The sequence below is a fragment of the Ammospiza nelsoni genome, chromosome 2, assembly GCF_027579445.1.
Source record: "Ammospiza nelsoni isolate bAmmNel1 chromosome 2, bAmmNel1.pri, whole genome shotgun sequence".
In the NCBI taxonomy this organism is placed as follows: domain Eukaryota; kingdom Metazoa; phylum Chordata; class Aves; order Passeriformes; family Passerellidae; genus Ammospiza; species Ammospiza nelsoni.
The window spans coordinates 25204677-25223248 of NC_080634.1; the positions used below are offsets into that span (position 1 = coordinate 25204677).

Below are 18572 nucleotides of genomic sequence, written 5' to 3' on the forward strand. Positions count from 1 at the left end.
GTTCTGGTGGGTTAAAGTCAAAGTTGATGTGCTGGTTTGTTGTTTTGAGAGGGTTCATATAGTTCCCACAGCCTCTCATTTGAATTCAGTCCAGGTGCAAGGCCTCCTGGGAGCAGGGGAGCAGGGGATGTGGTTCCTGACGGGAATGGATACAAATCCTGGGTGAGACAGAAGGGGGTACAAATACAGAGTACGATGGGGAGAGATACAAATGTAAGGTAAAATAGTAACATCTAACAGCGGCAACTAAAGGCAAGTCTTAGAATTCTAACATTCCAGGTTTAACAACAGACTAACACAGGGTACAAATACAGAGTATGATGAGGAGAGATACAAATACAGGGTAAAATAGTAACATTTAACAACGGCAACTAAAGACAAGTCCTAGAACTCTAACATTCAATGTTTAACAACAGACCAACACTTCAAATTAAGACCTTATCAGCTTCATTAACATCAACTACCAATTACTACTCTGAAAAAGAGCTCTCATCTCCAGGATTTCATTCCTCACAGAGTTGATTGCTCTGTAATTTATTAGTGCTGTTGGAATAGTTTCCTATCAAAATGATTTTTATAGTGTTCTCAGTTCTCCTCCCCCAAGTACATTTCCTGCCTCTTTCCCTCCCTGCCTGAAGTTTAATGTACTCTTCTCCTACTTGCAAACATTGGTGCAATTCATATATTTGTGAGAAACAATGGAGTTAAATTGAGCACAATTTTTGTACACTTACCTTCTCTTGATTCCATTTTGTTGTACACTTAGTCTGTCCTTTTAAGAAATCTCGTACAAGTACAGATAAAGTCATGTGCCTGTAAAAAGACAGAGCAAATGTTGACATTAATGGTTGCACCTGTAGGGAAGGGAGACAAGAGCAAATCAAGAGAACCAATAAAAAGCTGCTGTGAAGGCTTGCCCAGCCTGGGGAAGGAAGTTTTAAGCTTCCTAGGCTAAAAGTGGAGGCTGGAGGTGAAAGAAAAAATGGAACCACCAGGGTGTGAGCAGAGGATTGCAAAGGTCTCTGTAGCTGAGCTCCTGAGGTGTTTTGAGCATCCTTTAAGTGAGGAGCAAGCCTGGGCTATCTGCTTTCAGTGTTGCAGAAAAATAGAGCAGTTGGCCCACAGCCTACCACTCCGTTCTGTGTATGTAAAGGGTTCTGAGAGCATCTTTATCCATGCTGATGGTACTGCTTCCTTCCAGGTCTACCACAAGTCTGGTAAGAGCATAGGTACCTGCAGATGCCAAGGGAAATTTCTTTTCTTCTGCTTTTTTTGTTTTGCTTTTCCCCCTCTCTTTTCTGTGTATGTTGTCATGAAGCTATTCTCCTACCTGTACTTCATTTCAGAGGACTGTGGATGAGTGATAATACAGATGCATGACCTGCTAAATTCTCTAATAGTGCTCTATTGAGTCATTTGGTTCTAGGGAATAGCTGTGATGAAAGCTTTCCACCACTTATGTTATTTGAAATAAATAGTCTGAGGCTTTGCTATGTGTTCTGCTCTGTTCATCTTCCAGTGTATGGTTCCTTTGTTATGGTAACTCTCACAGCAGATTTATGATTGGTACTTTCCCTTTTTTTGGTCACCATGTGTAGCCCAGCAAGTGGTAATAACTCTGTGTTATGTAGGGCTGGGTTGGGCTGCAGCAGAGGTCAGTGCTAGGCTAACTCTTCAGGGACTAGAGGGGGTAGTAAAGAATAAAGGTAAAGATCCTGTGCCTCCCCTGGAGGGTGGATATCAATTAGCAAACAATAAAATGCAGTATCTGTTACTTTGGGCTGATGCTCACAATAACATGAGTCTCCCATGGTGTTTTCCAGGACTCCCCAAATACAGGCCTACTTTCCCCAGGTAGGACTGACTTTAGTCAGAGGAGTTAGTTACCTTATTACAAACAATGTGTCCTGTTCCCCTCTCTTGAAAAGGGTTCTAAAAGCTGTTTTTCAATGCCTGTACAGCTGTCTTTCTCCCCTGATCCTTGTTTTTCCCTTTCAGATTTTGGCAGCATTCAGCAGTCAGAGGACAAGGTAAGCCTGTGTATTTACCTTCATTGTGTGTGCAGATACAATCCTGTTGTAGTAGAAGGCCTGCTCAGGAGATGCAAATGTCTTGGGAAATTATCAAGGTGCTTGAATTTGCTGTGGCCTGTGAGAGTGACTCCCCTGCAACCTGGAAAAGGAAACAAAGTGCTTGGACTGAACTCAAGACAGTGGGACTGGGAAACAATGTGCACAGATGTTTAGGCCACAGTCTTGTTGTCCTAATGGCATATATCTTAGGGCTGCCAGTTAAGGCCATTTAAGAACTTTAAACCAGCTTAAATGGAGGTATTTCTCATCCTGAGAGATGTGTTCAGTCCTCAGGAGCAGAGGAGTATGCACACATGGCTGGAAAATAAGAGCTGTGATGTTCTCCACAGCGCTTTGTGCTATATTGCTTCCTTGGTCTCTGTCTGCAGCTGTTGGAGTACTTGGGAGGGGTGATCTATGAAGCCCTGGACTGGGGAATCGACAGCCAAATGGAGCGAGAACTGAGTGATCCTTTGGAGCAACTGCTGTGCCTCATGTTGAAACTGGATGACAGGCCAACAGAACCTCCAGTCACCCTGCAGGATGTTATCAAGGTGTTTTCTTCCCCCTTAGTAAATACAGCAGCTTTAGAGGAGTTGGAACAGCACTGTTGGCCAAGAGGCAAGACTGTTTCTGGGAAAAAGCTGGGTGGGCTGTTGGAGGACAGAGAGGGAACATTGGCCTTTTCCCATGAGAGGGAAAAGGCAAAACTATTTAAGGTGTTTGTAAGTGTCCATGGAAAATAATTAAGAAGGAAGACTGAGTACAGCTCTCCCACAGCTGTATCTACAAAGTCCTTCTGTACACAGTCTCCAAATTCAATACCTAGAACACTATGGATATTGAAAAACTCCCTTTCCATAGTATTTGGCTTCTGCAAAGGCTGGGATTTGAATGTCTCAACTCAAATAGATATTTTTCTCTCAGCCATAATTTAAAGGTATGAGAAACTTCCCATCCCCTGTCTGATCAGGACAGGGAAAAAGAACAGAGCAAGTGACTCCCTCTGCTATGGGTTGTTGTTCTTTGAAGTGGAGGCTTCCCCTTTCAGGTGCTTGTTTTGAAGCACACCTTATGGAAAACAAGATAAACAAATTACACAGCTACTTCCATAATTGTACATAAAAGATTGACTGTCTTCCTTCTTTGTTCCTCTGTATCTGCAATAGAAAAAAAATATAAAGGGGAAGTGAAGAAGATGATTTTTAACCATGGATTGAGGAAACAGAATGTTGCTTTATTCCATCCTACCATGTTTTGTTTTTGGTTTTTTTTTTTTTTAACTTTAAGATCTTTTTTAAATAGTTGCACTTCTTTCAGGCCTGTGAGGAGCACTTCTCCACGCCTTCTGAGGCTACCAGCTATTATGAAATGACCTGTAAGAATCTGTTTACTGACTATATGGAACTACAGAAGCTTGTGACCATCATCCAGACCTCCAAAGAGGTATGTTTGGGATTACCCATTAGCTGCTATTCCCTGTACCTTCACACCCTCACCAAGTTCTAAAGTAACCTTCTCATTGCACTAGAAATGGAGCACCTGGATGAAGTTCTGTTTTCACAATGTGAATAGCTGCTGTCTCTGAACCATTTTTATTTATTGTAGCATATGAAAGTTTAAGTGTTTGTAGCTTCTTGGCTTTTCAGATAAACATTAGCGACTTATGCTGACTAGACAGGAAATCACTGAAGAGTGTAGAGTGATAACCTCATGTGCTTGCCTTTCTCAGACACTGAGAAAAATGGATGTGGAAGATTGGGTGCAAGGTCCCATTCAAAAGAAGAAAACCCATGGTGTAAGAGATTTATTTTCTTCATTATGGGGAACTGGGGTTTTTTGGTCAGCGTTGGCTCTCTGAGGCTTTCTGTTGATTCTTCTATGAAAAATAGAGCATGAATACAAATTGAACTACTTAGGTTGTTCAGGAGCCTGAGTAGTTAAAGACTTGTTTGCAAAACAAGCTGGGGAGTGAACTTGAAGTTAAACTATTTCATATGTCAACCTCACGTGGGCTTTTATTCTACCCAAAGATTGTCTTTGTGGTACAATTTAAACCACTTCTAAAAATGAAGTTGGAGGCAGTCTTTGGAGTAAATGCCCACAAATAGTTATGCAGGCTGTTTCTTCCCGCAAATGAGCCCCAAATTCTAGCTCTTGGCAGGAACTGACACCTGCCAAAAGCAATCTGCTCCTTTCTCATAGCTGGACTGAAAACTCCTGGAAAACTCTTCTGTTCTTGATAGTCCTGGGGTGGACTAGTTCACTCTTATTAGGTGGGATCTCTGTTGGTCAGGACTGGCAGGGACTGAAGGCCAGTAGCACTGTCCATCTTTGTGGTTGTGCAGCTCCAGCAGCTCAAATAAAAGAGTGAAAGAGAGTGAGATGATGTCACTCCTACCTTCTGTGCACTGCCTTTCTTGTCTTTGCCTTCTGTGCTTCCATAGATGTTGGGCTGTGTGTTTGGGGCAGGGAAGGCAACTTACTGTGCTTTTTTTCAAGGCCCTACACAGTCGGGGCTCAATCAGAAACAAATAGCTCTTCAAGCTGGAGCTCTGCCCAGCATAAACAAATGCTCTGTAGTCTGGAGTCTGTGGAGACAAACAGCAAGCCCCGAGAGACTTGTGGACTCGCTCCCTTTGTCTAAATAGCACTTGCTTTGAAGCATGCTCAAACTATTCATATTAAAATGTTTGTGAAATGCGTGTTTGGGCATATTCTCAATTTTGTGATCTATTAAAATAAACTGGCAAGCTATCTTAAACCACAAACTCATCAACTGCTGTAGCTCTTTTCTGCAGGGAATACATGAATAAGTACATGGCTTTGCCATGTGGCCTGAAGGCCAGTGTATTTGGCCTCTGCTCCTTCAGGAGGCATGAATTCCAAAAGCTGGATGTCTGTTGTGAATCCTCTGCCTCTAGTTTCCAAGTCCCCAAGCACCAGCTGATTGCATTGATCTGACAGTATCTTAAATTTTAAATAACCAGGATGCCAGCTTCTCTGGGGTCCCACAGGTGTCTTGAGTGGTGCTAAGCAGGTAAAGTGCTCTATGAGCCACACTTTTTCATGCTGACTGATATAAAACAGATCAAATGCAGACCACAGCCTGACAGCATGCAGTGTTGTACAGTTTCAACAGAGCTTACGTGTCCCAAGTTGATGTTCACCTTGAAATCTAAGCAGTGAGACTTGTTAGAAACACAGCTGTCTTAGCACTCACCTGTTTGAACTCAAGGTAATGGGTTTATAATATTGTAGCATTTTATGTTGTACTTAATAGGTTGTGGAAAGTTTAGGTGGTTTTTGACAATACAATGGATGGCAAAAATAGAGTAATTGCAGTGATCCAGTCAGTAGGGAAATAGAAACATGAGGGGTAATGATGTCACAAACATCTGAAAAATGTTTTGGGTGTTGCTCTGAAATGGTCAGCTGAAGGCAGTTCTTGTCCCCAAACTAATGTGGCAGTATTACAGTACAGAAGTCTCTCTAAGTCAGGTCATGTCTCTCAGTCAAGTTCAGTCACCATGTGAAATACACCTCTATAAAGTGCAAATGTCTTGGGGTAAGCTATTTCAAAAGACTCTAGTACTGATGGGTTTGCCCAGACACTTTTGTATGTTCTCCCACACAGTATTAAATGTAGCCTAGGAGATATGGCAAGTGTGTAGTCATACTTTGAGAGTTCTAGTTTTCTGGAGTTGAGGTACAATTACCAAATCCAGACTAAAAGAATCCAACAAAAATATCTGTCTTCTTGAGGGCAGCCATCAGTCAGAGCTTGCATAAGACTCTTCTGTAATTATACCAAGATATCTGAAGGGATAAGTAGAGAGAAGATGCTTCATGCTGTAAGTAGAAAACAGAGAGAAGTCTAAGTCAGATACTTTGTTCTGAGGCAGTTTTCTAAAATGCTTTGCTTCCCTTTCACTGTTTATAATACAATGGCTTGTTCTTGCTCAATTTGCCACTGGGATCCAGATAAGCTGTTGATTTAGCACTTCCATTACAATGTTGTCTAAACATGCTATTGAGTTGATTACTTTTTTTTCCTGTTTTTAGCTTTTGTAGGGTTATACTGCATGCCTGAACATCCTCAGATACTAGTACAGAAACAGGATGAGCAGATGTCAGGGTTTTTAGCTTGTGTGTCTAGGCTGAGACTGCTAACCTATGCTGCTGTTAAGTATGAGATCCCTTGCCTACTTGTCTTCCTCTTTTTTTTCTGCACACTTCAACCCCTTAGTTTTCTGAAAATTTGGAGGATTTTAATGGTAAGATTTGGGATTTCATTCCCAGTGTTTCCTAGGAACCAGGAATATGAAAACACTCTGGCACTTGGAGCACTTGCAGAAAGAAAATGGGTCTATTTATTTACCTGGCAGCAAAAGCTGTATTTTGCTGAAGTATGTCCATAAAGTTAATGACAAATTTTGGGAATGAACCTAGTGAGCCAGCTACAAGTTCCCTTGTTGTAAATTAACATCTGCAAATAAAAGCAATTCTCTGCTTTGGTACTGCACCCTGATCTGTAAGTGAGTAGAAGGGCATGTTAAGGACACCATTCTGTGTTTCTGAATGACTCCAGCTGCTAAGTGTGCCCTGTTACATGGAGGGAGGGGATGCTGCTCTGTGAGTTCTAGCCAGCTACTGACTTGGCCCTTGCTGGTTTCTCCAAGGCATCCCTGTTGCCCAGTGTCATCTGTGAGCTGCAGGCTGGCGTGAGGCTGCGCAAGGCCGCGGAGCGACCATGGCGCTGCGTGTCTCCAAAGGAACGTCATCGCTCTCCCTATGAGCTGCTTTTGGATGACATTCAGCACAAGAGGTACACCCTGCGGAAGGTGAGTGACTGCAGTCTGCTTTGGAAACATCCTCTCTACTTCCTTTCTGAGCAGTGTGTGTTGAGACCTCTTCTCCAAAGGTGTGTCTTTTTCAAAGGTACATGGAAGTCCAGAAGTGTCTGGGCCTCCCTCTCAGCTGCAGTTCAACATTAGATCACTCTGTTTGTCTACCCGAGTACTTAATTTTCAGTAACTTTTCAAGTCAGGAGTAGCCTCAGTTTCATGAATTGGAGCAGTAAACCTCTTCTCCCACCAGGGTCAACCACTCACTTCCCTGCAGCAATAATTCTGCCCTGCACATAACAGTTTCATGGAGCACACTCTTGCTGCCTTGTGCTTTCTACCTTGGGCACTTGTGTCCTTCCAGGCTCCTTTAGCTGAGCTGCACCTGGAATCTTTTACTTGTTGCTTTGCCTTCCCAGATGCTGTGCTGTGTGTGCAAGGGCAGATGCACTTCTGAGACAGTTCTCTGCTCAGCCTAAGGCAGAGGCCTCTGGGCAGTGCACTCAGCTACTGCAGGAACTTAGGGTAAAAAATGTTGAGCTCCTCACAGGGAGGAGCAGAGACTTCCACCTTCACCACTTGGCTGGTGAAGATGACCAGATGCAAAAACGTCTGGGATGTCTCTAAAGGCTTGTGGTGCTTTTTGCTTGCTGCAGCTTGAGCTGGGAATGATGAGGAGATCTAAAACGTTGGCACAAGGCCTTGTGGCATTGGCGTGCTTTGCAAACAGACGTCTTGGCAGAAGATGAGACACAACTCTTGTAATAAAGAGTGGTATTACAAAAAGTGAAAACTTTGCATACTGCACTAGACATCACCTTTTTTTCCTCTTTGTTGGTGCTGCTAGAGTGTAGCAGGTTTTAAAGCTTCAGCTAAACCATGCACCTCTATAAAATCCCAGCTCTTACCAGCCTCCAGGTAATGCTATGTCATGTGTTTGCAAATGGTATCTTGATGAATATGTAAATAAATAGTATTGGTAAGGAGAGAGTGCATCATAACTAGCTTGTATTCCTTGCAATGTACTATGTATCAATGCACTGTGCAGTACACAACCGTAACTCAAGGTGGCAGGATGATCTGGGTCTTGATTTTCCTTTTTTTTTTTTTTTTTTTTTATTTTTCTTTCCCTTTTTTCTTTTTAGTAACTTTTTCTTTGGTCCACGAGAAGCACAAATATGTTTGAAGAGTAGTAGGCAGAAATGCTGAAAAAAAGCACAGTGCTACTGCTCAAGTCTTTGTGAAGACTCTTAAACGAGGATTTCCCCATCTGCAAAGCTATTTAAAGCTTCTCTAGCAAACAGTGGTCTAATTTGCAAATGAATGAAAGCAGAGCTACTGTGGGGAGCTGAAGTGTTGTTCTACCTGCACTCCCACGTGTTCTGAAGTTGTACACACAAGTGAAAGAAAATGGCACAGCCTCAAAATACGAATTAGTGAACAAGACAGCTAAAGACATGCATGTGCAATTGACTTTTTTGTTAGTTCTCCCCTACGCAGCAAGCACAGGGCTTGATGCTTCACATGAATATCTGCCCTGCAATTCTGTCTTGCTATTGTTCCTAGTTTATGTCAGACGGTAAGCCAGTCTCTAGGACTCTGGCTTAGGCATACAGCTGCCTGCTGCTACAGTTCCTGTTACAGCCTTGTTAACCCGTTCAATTGCTCTCCTTCCTGGACCTGAGCTTTTACAGATGAATTTGACGTGACCATGGTGCTTGTTGGGATCACTCCTGACACTAATATCTATCTAAATGCAGTGTTTTCCAGCTGCTTCTCAGAGCAGTTGGGGGTAGAAGGCTTTGTGCTCCTTGTGCAAGCCTCTAAGGGCTGTGCAGTATTTCTGATTGCCTCTGGTCTGCCGCGGGCAACTCTTTCCCTACCAAAACCTCATATGAGGAAACATCATTATTCCACACTTCCCAACTCCTTGTTTTTGTTTTGGGGGGTTGTTTGTTTGTTTTGTATTTATTTTGTGTTTATGGTTTTGTTTGTTTTTTTAAGGTGGGGTTTTTTTGTTGTTTTGGGAGGATTTTTGTTTGTTTGGCGCTAGTTTTGTTTTGCTTTTTATTGCCTTCCCCATCTCCCCTGTTCCCAAATCCTGACTTGTATCATTCACTGTGCCACTGAATTGCAGAGTGTATAAGGAGCAGACAAAGAGCTATTTCCTAAGCATAATTTCTGCTCTTTCAGGTGACCATCAAGCAAAAACACAGGACCCCCAAAGCTGATGTAGCTTCTCTCAAGCCTCACCAAGAGCTGGTAGGTGACCTGGTGCTGCATCTGATGATAGCAAAACAAGGTAATTCTGGAGGTAACAAGACATTTTGAAGCAATATAAAGCTAATACTTCATCTACTGGTTTGTATTTGGGAGGGGGTTATCTTAACCATACTTAACTTTTGAATTGACCCTCCTGCCAAACATGGTACTAGAAAAACGAGAGCTGACATCTTTGTAGAAGATGATCAGTCTTCCTACTTACTCTACTGCTTCCTTAATTTGCAACATTTTTTGGTCTTCAAAGAGCTCCTGGAGTTCTTGATTTCAAATTTGAGAGTTGCTAAGGTATTCCACTATGCATAGTGCTGAAGGCTGTCTCATGTGCAGGGCCCAGTGCCCTCTTGGGTGACAAGCACTTGTAAAACGGGGCCATTGCTGATGCAGTTGTTCTGTCACCACTGGTCTCCTTGCTCTGTCCAATGGCTCTTTGTGATGCTGTGCTTTGCCTGCAGATGTTGAAGGTGAAGCTGGAACAGTGTGTGCCACAGGAGCCCAGGTGGCATGAACAGCTCATGGCAGAAGTAAAACAACCACTGAAGCCTTGGGCAGCAGCAGCAGAAGCACAGGAAAAGAGGAGCAGGCCTAAAGGTACCTGCTATAGAGTGACTTGGCAAGCAAGCAAGTGAAGTCTGCATTGGCTAAAATAATAGATGGCCTTGGAAAATAAATCCCACTTATCTTTTCAATACCATTTGTAATGTGACAGGTGGTGAGAAATACAAATGTTGTGTGATAGAGGTGGTATGGCATGAGAATAGTTATTTCTAAAAAAATCTGTTTGTGGCTTATTAAGACTCAAAAGATATTTCAACTTGCTCTTTTTTTATGGATGTCCACATTTCTCTGTCAACTAAGTGACATTACAGGACTTTGACCATCACCTAAGAATAAAAGATTATGTAGCTACCAGGACAAAGCCTGGTTAAATCTTAAATTCCAATGTGTTCCAAATTTGTCATTTTCTTGTCCCAGATCTATCTCATGTAGTCTGTGGGTATGGGTTTTTTGTTCTCCCTCTCGCTGCAGAAATGCTTGTGGCATCAAATACTGCCTTGAACTCTCCAAGTGACAATTTCTTACATCTCCAAGATGCCACTACTGAGTTTGAAATTGCCAACACTAAAATGCAGCAGCTGGGAGCAGGAGCTCAGGTAAGCCTTTAGTGGAAGGACTATAGAGAGACATGCCTACTTCAGGAATTAGAGCTGCAAGCATATACATAGCCTGCCTGGAAGGGCAGGAACAAATCCTGGTGTAGGAAATCTTGTCTCAGAAGTGAACAAATGTGGTACTACTGGGTTCACTGAAGTCCTTTCCTCTACAGAAGCTCATTTCATTCTCAAACACTTCTGTTTGTGGCATGACTGCAGCCTATAGGTACTGATCTCTTCTCTCTGACCAGTGACAGCATGCAAGGGAATGGCCTGAAACTGAGTCAGGGGAGGTTTAAGTTAGTTATTAGGAAAAGGTTTTTCACCTGCAGGGTGGTTGGGCACTGGAACTATCTTCCCAGAAAGGTGGTCACAGCACCAAGCCTGCAGAATTCAAGAGGCATTTGCACAATGCTCTCAGGCACGTGGTGTGACTCTTGGGGTGGTCCTGTGCAGGGGCAAGTGTTGAACTTTGGTAATCCTTGTGGGTCCCAACTCAGGATATTCTATAATTCTACAGAACTGACATCTGCTCTGGTCTCTTAAAACTAGATCCTGCAGAAGTTATAATGGCAGGGGAGTCTGGCCAATGTGGACCAGAATGTTCCTACTCTTACCTCACAGTGAGGCATTTGATGCTAGATGTATTGACGTATTTTGATTTCATGTGGTATATGAGCTCATGAAAAGAAAACTTACTGATGTATTTTGAGGAAGGAACTTGATGGGTGAATTCCCACTTGTTTGTCTGTGGAGTTATTTTGGGAGCACTGTTCTTGAGTAAAAGAACCAAAGGACTGTGTATTATGGTTAACTCCTGGCTCTGTCATGAAAAGCTTGACTGCTTGGTTCTGGGATTCAGTCTGAGCATATTCCAAAATTCTGTGGAACAGAACTTAAGCCCTAACACATCATGTCTGGCACAGATGCTCTGGCATACAAACAGGAATCTGTTTTCTGTAAATATTTCTCCATGAAATGCAGTTGCCTAACTGAGGAAAACAGATAAGCAGAAAATCTTAGCTTTACTTGCCCAGTCTGAGCTACCTGGAGGAATGTTCAGCATTGTGGTTGACATATATTACTGCTGAACTAGAAGGACTTTCATGTAGACACTAATATAATAAAATCTGAGGGGTTTTTTTGCTTTTCTAGACAAGGTAGAAACAATGCTGTTGAGATAAAGTATTGAGTTTGAGTTGAATTCATGAGTTGGATTAGTCACAGTCTCTTGAACTGTTCTCCAATATTGCTGTGTGTGAGCTGAAGCCAAGAAAATGGTTCTGATGTATTCCATGGGTTGTGTGGGGATGATTATGCCAAGTTGGCTCCTGAAAAGATGCCACTTTGGTACTAGTATCCACTGCTGGAGTTGGGCAAGAGAGAGAAACAGGTGAATTGGAAACTTCACTAGCTTAGCTGGAATTTCCTAGCTGTGGAGTGCAGGGGAATTAACTTTATATTCCAAGAAGAAACAAAGTTGCTAAATGCACCCCACTGATTTTTCACTTTCCTCCACTTCTGACAGAGCTTTGAATATTTCTGATCAGTCATGGGTTTCCTGGGTTTTGTTAGGCAGCAGTACTTCTGATGAAGTGGCCTTGGTGTCTCTTACATGCAGATTATGAACATCCTGTCCTCTGGTCTACAGGAAACCACTCCCAAGCTGCCTGCCAGCACCTGCCTTTCCTCCACCAGGCCATCAGGAGTATCCAAGAGTATCAGCACAGGTCAGTGCACTTCTGGCTGCACAGCTAAACCAGGTGACAGAGTACAGCCAGTGGCCTGATGTGCTCCCAAACCCTTTGGCTGGGCTCAATGTATACTTCATTATCACCTGAAGATACTTTGCAGGACAAGTTCTAATAGTAAATAAAGAGTCTGGGGAGGTGCCCTTAGAAGATAATTTCTCTGCAGTTGACTGAAGCTTGTGTAGCTCCTGCAGCTTCAAAACAATGATTGCATGTCCCCAAAGGCCTGACTTGGAATTTGCAGTAGAAGCTAAATTAGTGGTTTGAATATTCAAGTAGAAAGTGCAGCACTTCATTTTATTAAACTAAATGGTGCTAATGAAGCCTCATCAGTTACTACTGACAAGCATAATTACTGTAACCTCTGCTTTTTATGTGATCTGAGCAGATGGGTTGGAGGGGGAGAGCTGTATGCTGTGCTACCTTCAGAAGGCAGTGTTGTGCTTTTGACTGTCCAGCCCCAGGGTGAATACTTATAAACTGATAATGGGTTTTCTGTACCCTAAAACTTTCTCTTCCTACCCAGGTCTTGCTGCAAATTGCACTCCTCCCATGAGTTCACCCCTACCAGGAGACATTAAGCCTAAGTGTTTCCTGAGCACTAGCCAAAGGCAGCTGCCTCCTTACAGAGGAAGGTCCAAATCTTTAGAGAGAGGCCTTCAAAGCAAGGAGCTTGTAAGTCCAACATGTCAGCAAGCAACCCTGGTCTGATGTATCTGGTAATTACTTGCACCTTGATCCTCATGAAGGCAGTAAGCATGCTCTGTGGTTTTTGTCTTGGAACATATGATATATCCATCTGAAGTTGATATGCTATTCTCTCCTTGGAGACATCTTAAGCGAAGACTGGATGCTGCAGTGTCCTTGTGGTGGCTTCCCCCTTTTAATGATGTGAAATAAAGTTGTTTCTCATACAAGAAGAGGGAAATACCATGCCATTACTTGAAAATGTCCACCAAGGCTTCCTCAAGCAAACTGTAATTGAGAGTGGAACTATCCTGGTTTCTTCATGTCCACTTCTTTTCTCTAGATTCTGATATGCTCACAAGTATCTTTTAAGATGCAGTAAGGGATAATAAGTAGTTAACAAAATGTGGATAGCACAGCATTAGTGACTTTTAAATGTATAATATACATAGAACTGAAGTTATCAGGCTCTGAATGATGGTTGTGGGAGAAATACTGGAGTTACATGGTGCTTCCATGCAACCCTCTGAATTATGGCCTCACCCTGTTCTGCTCTGATATAGTATGTTGGTATGGTATGTTGTGCCCTTGTCTCTTTCTTTCCTTCTGCATCCCTCCTTGCCCCACCTTGGCAAGTCTCTAACTGACCTCCCTGATGCCTCTTTGTTCAGCAGTGTGGTGGGGGATGCAGGTGTGTTGGGGATTAAAGCACAGCTGTCTCCTGGCTGACCACAAGCCTACAGCTTCCATTTGTATGGCACCAACGGGTCTTGGGAAAGAGAAGGGCAAGAGAGTGTTGTGCTGTGGAAAGCAATTTTGTATCCAGGAGAGGCCAGGGCAGCGTGTGTTCTGGAATCTGCTTGAAAACTGTAGCAACCTGCCCGTAGTAGTTTGTCTGCTGGTATTGTCAGTCACCTGATACTCCCCAACACAAGCAAAACAGGGTTTTGGACAAAAATGTTCCTGATTCTTTGAGACCCAGTTTTGAGATGACCTCCCCAAGTAGCTGCTTTCTTCAACTTCAGCTGATGTTTAACTTCTGTCGTTCAATAGGGCTGTCCCTTTCCTACCAAGTGGCCATCACCAACCATTGCTGAGCTGATTGGAACCAGATGTGCAATGATGGTGCTTGAAGAGCGAGGCCTCTTCCGAGGAGGTGGTGATGGTGTCTTGCCAAGAGCAAAGGTATGTTTCTCCTCCTTCTCTTGGTGCTGCCCTTGCCTTTTCAAAAGCTGGCTGGTTTCATGGCCCTCTGTGCTGAACTGCAGAGGCACCCTCTGCCTCAGCTTATCCTCTTCATAACAGCTGATCTGAGTTTGGCCCTGGGCTGGAAAACTTTTTTAGTATTTCTGCAGTGATGGCTTCTAATCTAGTTTAAGCTGTACAAATTGCCTAGAAAGTAGCCTAGCCCAGCCTTTGCTTGCTGTTTCTTGTCTGATTTCCATGCAAGCAGAGCTGACTGCCATGACTATTGATCAGCTCCAAAATCCCAAAGTAAATAGCTGCAATTTGGTACTCCTAAACAGTGAAACAAAGGTGCTTGACTCAGGCTCCCACACCAGAGTTGTGCTGACTCAAACCTCCTTACCAAGTGGACATGGAGGTAGGGGAAATGAGGGGGACAGGGAAGGAGCTGTATAGCTCAGGACTGTTGGTTGTTTGCATTTATCAACTTCTGCCTTATCCCTGACTCTCCTTTAGAGGGAGTGAGGCAACCACTCCTCCTGAGCAGATGTCCTGAGTACAGGCCCTTTGCAACACAGATGTGAGAAGTCTGTGCCTCTTGGCTTTTGGGTCACTTTTTTGCCCTCATTTATTTAGCAGTATGGACAGAGTCAAAGGTTCTACTAGCAGAGCCATGCTACTTGTACAAGCTATCTGATGCTCCTGAGACTGAATCCTTGTTTTCTTCTCACATTACTGACCCTGCTTTAACTTGCCTGCTCTATGACTATTCTAAAATGGCTTTCTTACCCACTGCTGTTTTTTTAGCTTTCTCAAGTTCTGCTTCTCAAGATAATATCACTTCTGACTGCCAGCTGTGTATGAATGTGCTCTCTTTTATAAAGTTCAAGCGACTCATCAGCTTCCTTATGACTCATTTTTTGCTTCAGGATTGAATTCAAATTTGCCCTGATTTAATCTCTTTGGGATTGCTGCAGTCTACCTCAAAGAATGTCTCTCTTCTTCCTTCTCTCTTAACTAGCTACTGTTACACTCTTGCACAATACAGCTATTGTTTGCTCAAGAGCCTTTTTTTAAACTCCTGTTGTCTGGCAGCTGCCCCAAACCTCTGCATTATAAAAACACTGGCCTACAAGTGAGAATTTTTTTGCCTTTTTAGCTTTTAAGTCCTGTGTCTTTGCTATCCTTTATTGGACCTCTGTTATTGTATATGAATCTAAAGCCTTTAGAAGGTTTGTTTATGTGCTTGCTTTTTGGCAGGCAGTGGATAGTGTTGGTACAAAGATGTTTCCCATTTGCATTCACAAATAACTTTCTTTTCCACAGATTTGTTTCAGCTGCCATAAGCAGATGTTTCTTAAGTGGCCTTACAAATGTTACCTCTGCAGCAGGTGAGCTGGTACAAAAGGACTGAATGAGGAGGGAGGGAAAAAGTGAAAGAACAGGCTGAGAATTCTCAGTAGTCACTGGCTGTACTACTGGATAGGACCAGGTTGCTGAGCCCTTCAGCTTTGCCTTACTGCACAAGCCAGGCTAAAGTGTCTACAGCTGGGGAGGATGTGGAAAATCTTGTCTCTGTAGTATCTCAGTTTTAACTCTTAGTGTTAACTCAGCAATAGCCAGATTTCCTGTGCCAGTATGAAATTAGTTTCTCTGAGATCACCTTCTGAAGGTTTGCTCTAACTTCAGCCCAGGGCTTGAAGAGGTTCTGAGACAGGGTCTACACCAGAATCTTCTATTAAGGACTGAATAAGAGAACTCCAGACCTTGTGACTGGGAAAGGAGTTGAGCCTACTTGTATCCACTTATTTGTCAGAGGCTTTCTGTTCCTGGGAGAGTGAGAGAGGAACTTCAGGCTCATTAAGGCTCACTTAAATCTATTTGAAGCAGTTGTGAAGCACTGAATTGATTATAAGCAGCAAGTAAACAACCACTGGAAATTGAGCAACTGTCTGGTGGGTGAAGTGTAATGAGCATTTGCAGATAAAGCCTTGAAGCTATGAATGTTGATACATTTCAAATTATTTAAACTACCAGAAACAGGAAGCTGGCAAACTGAATAGTGGAGTTCTCAGCTGCTTCACTTTGCCATCGAGTGGTTCTGCCACAATAATGGATTCAGACTTACTTTGGAATTAGCTACTTTGTAGCTGCAATATTGGTAGCTGCTGAGCTTTACTCAAATGATAATGCTGGAGATTTTTGTCTTTCAGGGTTGTCTGCTGTGACTGCTGCATTAAGGCGAGTCTAGTCTTTACAACAGTGTATGGGATTTTTACATTTTCTGCTTTCCCTCCTCCTCACCTAGTCATAAGAAGCTTTCCTTCATCCCACTGATAGCTCAAATCTACCCTCCAGCTTGTTTCTAAGAAAATAGAAGAGGGAATAGTATGACATGTAAAAGTAACCAGGGTGACACAGATATCTCTTGTCATATTCAGCTAAAACAACTCTAGTTCTTCTTTCTTTCATCCTGTGTAAAGTGGTTTGGATTACACTGGGCTCTGTTTATACATGGGTCAGAAAGTTCACTGCATTAATGTCTACCTTTTAAGTGCTCCAATAAATCAATTGCATGGCATGCAAATTGTCCTGATAAGGAGGAGGATGTGTTTCCCTGAGAACTCAGGTGACTTGTGTTGTGATTCCAGATGTCCATGCCCTTCAGAACATGTGTACATCTCCCACTTCATTTCCTAAAATTTTTGAGACTGTCTGGAGAGGAGGATCCAGCTACTCAGGAACAGAAGAGCTCCAAGTTGCTACATGAAATAGAGCAGCGGCAGTATTTTGGGTAAGCTGGGACAGGGTTGTTCTATTTTTACCTTGAAAGATGTCACCATTTACTTATACAAAACTGCAAACATGCAGACAGCAGTATGTAATATTGGGCTGGTCAGCAGAATGCTCTGTTGAATGGCTGGTTTTAGCCACTGGTCTAACTAGTCCACAGTTCTCTGGAAGTGTTGTTTATTTTAGATGACCCAAAGGAAGGAAGTGTAGGTGCGCTGAAATGCCTTTTCTGTTTTAACTATCAGGTTTGTGACATGGATTTAGAAGTGTCTAGAAGTGTTTTATGCCCAGACATAAAAGGTTCCTTGCAATAGCTTCATAGTATGAGAATTTCCAGACCCCATCATGTTCTATCCCCCACAGCTGAAGGTCTGTCACTACAACCCAGAATTAGCCCCTTTCTACCTAGACGTGAAATACTCTAAGTGTGGCTCAGGTGTAACTGACTGAACAATGATGCCACAAATGGTTTCTCAGTTCCTCCATGTATATACAGACCCTTTCCTTTTTGTCCCCTGAAAATTAATTATTTCAAAAAGTTCTTGACAGTTCTGGATGATAAAGACAACAATATACAGGACTGAGAACATTTATGTTTTCTTCTTTCCAAAGCAGTTAAATCTTCTATTGGGCAAACTGGTACCTTCTTTTTCTTCCTGTGAAACCATTCTTTAATGTAGCTAGAATAAAGACACAATTGTTTCTGGTTCTAAGGCTGATGCTTCAGTTGCCAAAAATCAGGAGTAGTATTCATTGCTGAAGTTAACTGCATGGGGCAGGCAGTGGTTTGGTCTGTGTTGTAACGCAAGTGCTGCAAAAGAGGCCCAAGACTGCATTACTGTCATACTGCAGGATGGCAAAAATAAATCCTACTGCATAAGGATGCAGCCATAACCTTGGACCAGACACAGATATCCATTAGCCCTTTGGCTGATACACTGTCCATAGAGAGAAGCTGTCAGCTGTTCTGGTGCTTTTTAACCTTCCTAAGTGGTGCTGATGGCTCTTTTGAACCTATGCATTTGGCTAAATCACTTAGCAGCCTGACAGAAGGATGGAAGAGCACCATGCCCTCTAACAGAAACCTGGGTCAGCTTTCCTGCTTTTGTTTTTCTCTGCCCCTCCAGTGTACCTGTTGTTTTGGAGCCTCATGGCCTGGCACAGCCCCTGTGCTGTTACACAAGGACCATGGAAAACTGGCTGACTGCAGACATCTGTACATGGTGTGAGCAATACCTCTTGAATGTGACTTCTAGTCAACAGCACAGCATCCATCTAAGGAGATTTTCCTGGGCTTGAACCAAACTGGAATGATTCTACAATACATTTCTCCTGTCACTCCTTACGTACCTGAAATAAATGAAACAGCTTTATGCACCTACTGACATAAAGGACTGAATGAAAGACCTCCCTGCTGGTTCATCTAAGCAGGAAGCACAGTTAGCATTTCTGTATTGTGAAGTATTCTAAAACCCACAAAGCTTTAGAAATGTTGTAATTCTTTCTGTGTCTTGGGGAAAATAAATGTTGAAGCATTATCATGCTTCTAGCATTTCTTTCTTTGCACCTGCAGCTGTCATTGTTCTGTGGCACTTTTTGCATTCATTGCTGAGCAGACTTCATCCAATGTACTGAGTACAGGGAAACTTTTACCAAAAAACCCCATATGTGAGAAGCTTGTAAAGTGGAGCTCTCAGTTAATATGATCACTTCACCCTGCATTTTGCATACACTCCTTCCTTACTACTCATAGCACTTAAAGCTCATAGCTTTGGTGCATGTAAAATGACAGTGATAGCCGTT

At 42.8% G+C, this 18572-nt stretch overlaps 1 protein-coding gene across 1 annotated transcript; it reads left to right on the plus strand.

The window, feature by feature from the left end:
- The first annotated feature begins 1949 nt into the window (after positions 1 to 1949).
- LOC132070239 (protein spire homolog 1-like) lies at positions 1950 to 18279 on the plus strand. The gene is made up of 15 exons (XM_059466899.1): positions 1950 to 2030; positions 2462 to 2626; positions 3393 to 3518; positions 3805 to 3870; positions 6755 to 6916; positions 9113 to 9181; positions 9655 to 9790; positions 10229 to 10353; positions 12005 to 12083; positions 12631 to 12779; positions 13845 to 13976; positions 15303 to 15367; positions 16190 to 16217; positions 16628 to 16770; positions 17897 to 18279. The coding sequence occupies exons 1-15, from the start codon at positions 1950 to 1952 to the stop codon at positions 18066 to 18068; spliced, it is 1698 nt and encodes a 565-aa protein (XP_059322882.1). The 3' UTR covers positions 18069 to 18279.
- Positions 18280 to 18572: the final 293 nt, after the last annotated feature.

Bases quoted from the DNA above. Each gene is read 5' to 3' on its own strand.
- LOC132070239 (XM_059466899.1), top strand. From the start codon at position 1,950: ATGCCTGTACAGCTGTCTTTCTCCCCTGATCCTTGTTTTTCCCTTTCA. The intron at 3,519-3,804 runs GTATGTTTGGGA...TGCCTTTCTCAG, and splicing joins TCATCCAGACCTCCAAAGAG to ACACTGAGAAAAATGGATGT. The intron at 12,084-12,630 runs GTCAGTGCACTT...CTTCCTACCCAG, and splicing joins ATCCAAGAGTATCAGCACAG to GTCTTGCTGCAAATTGCACT.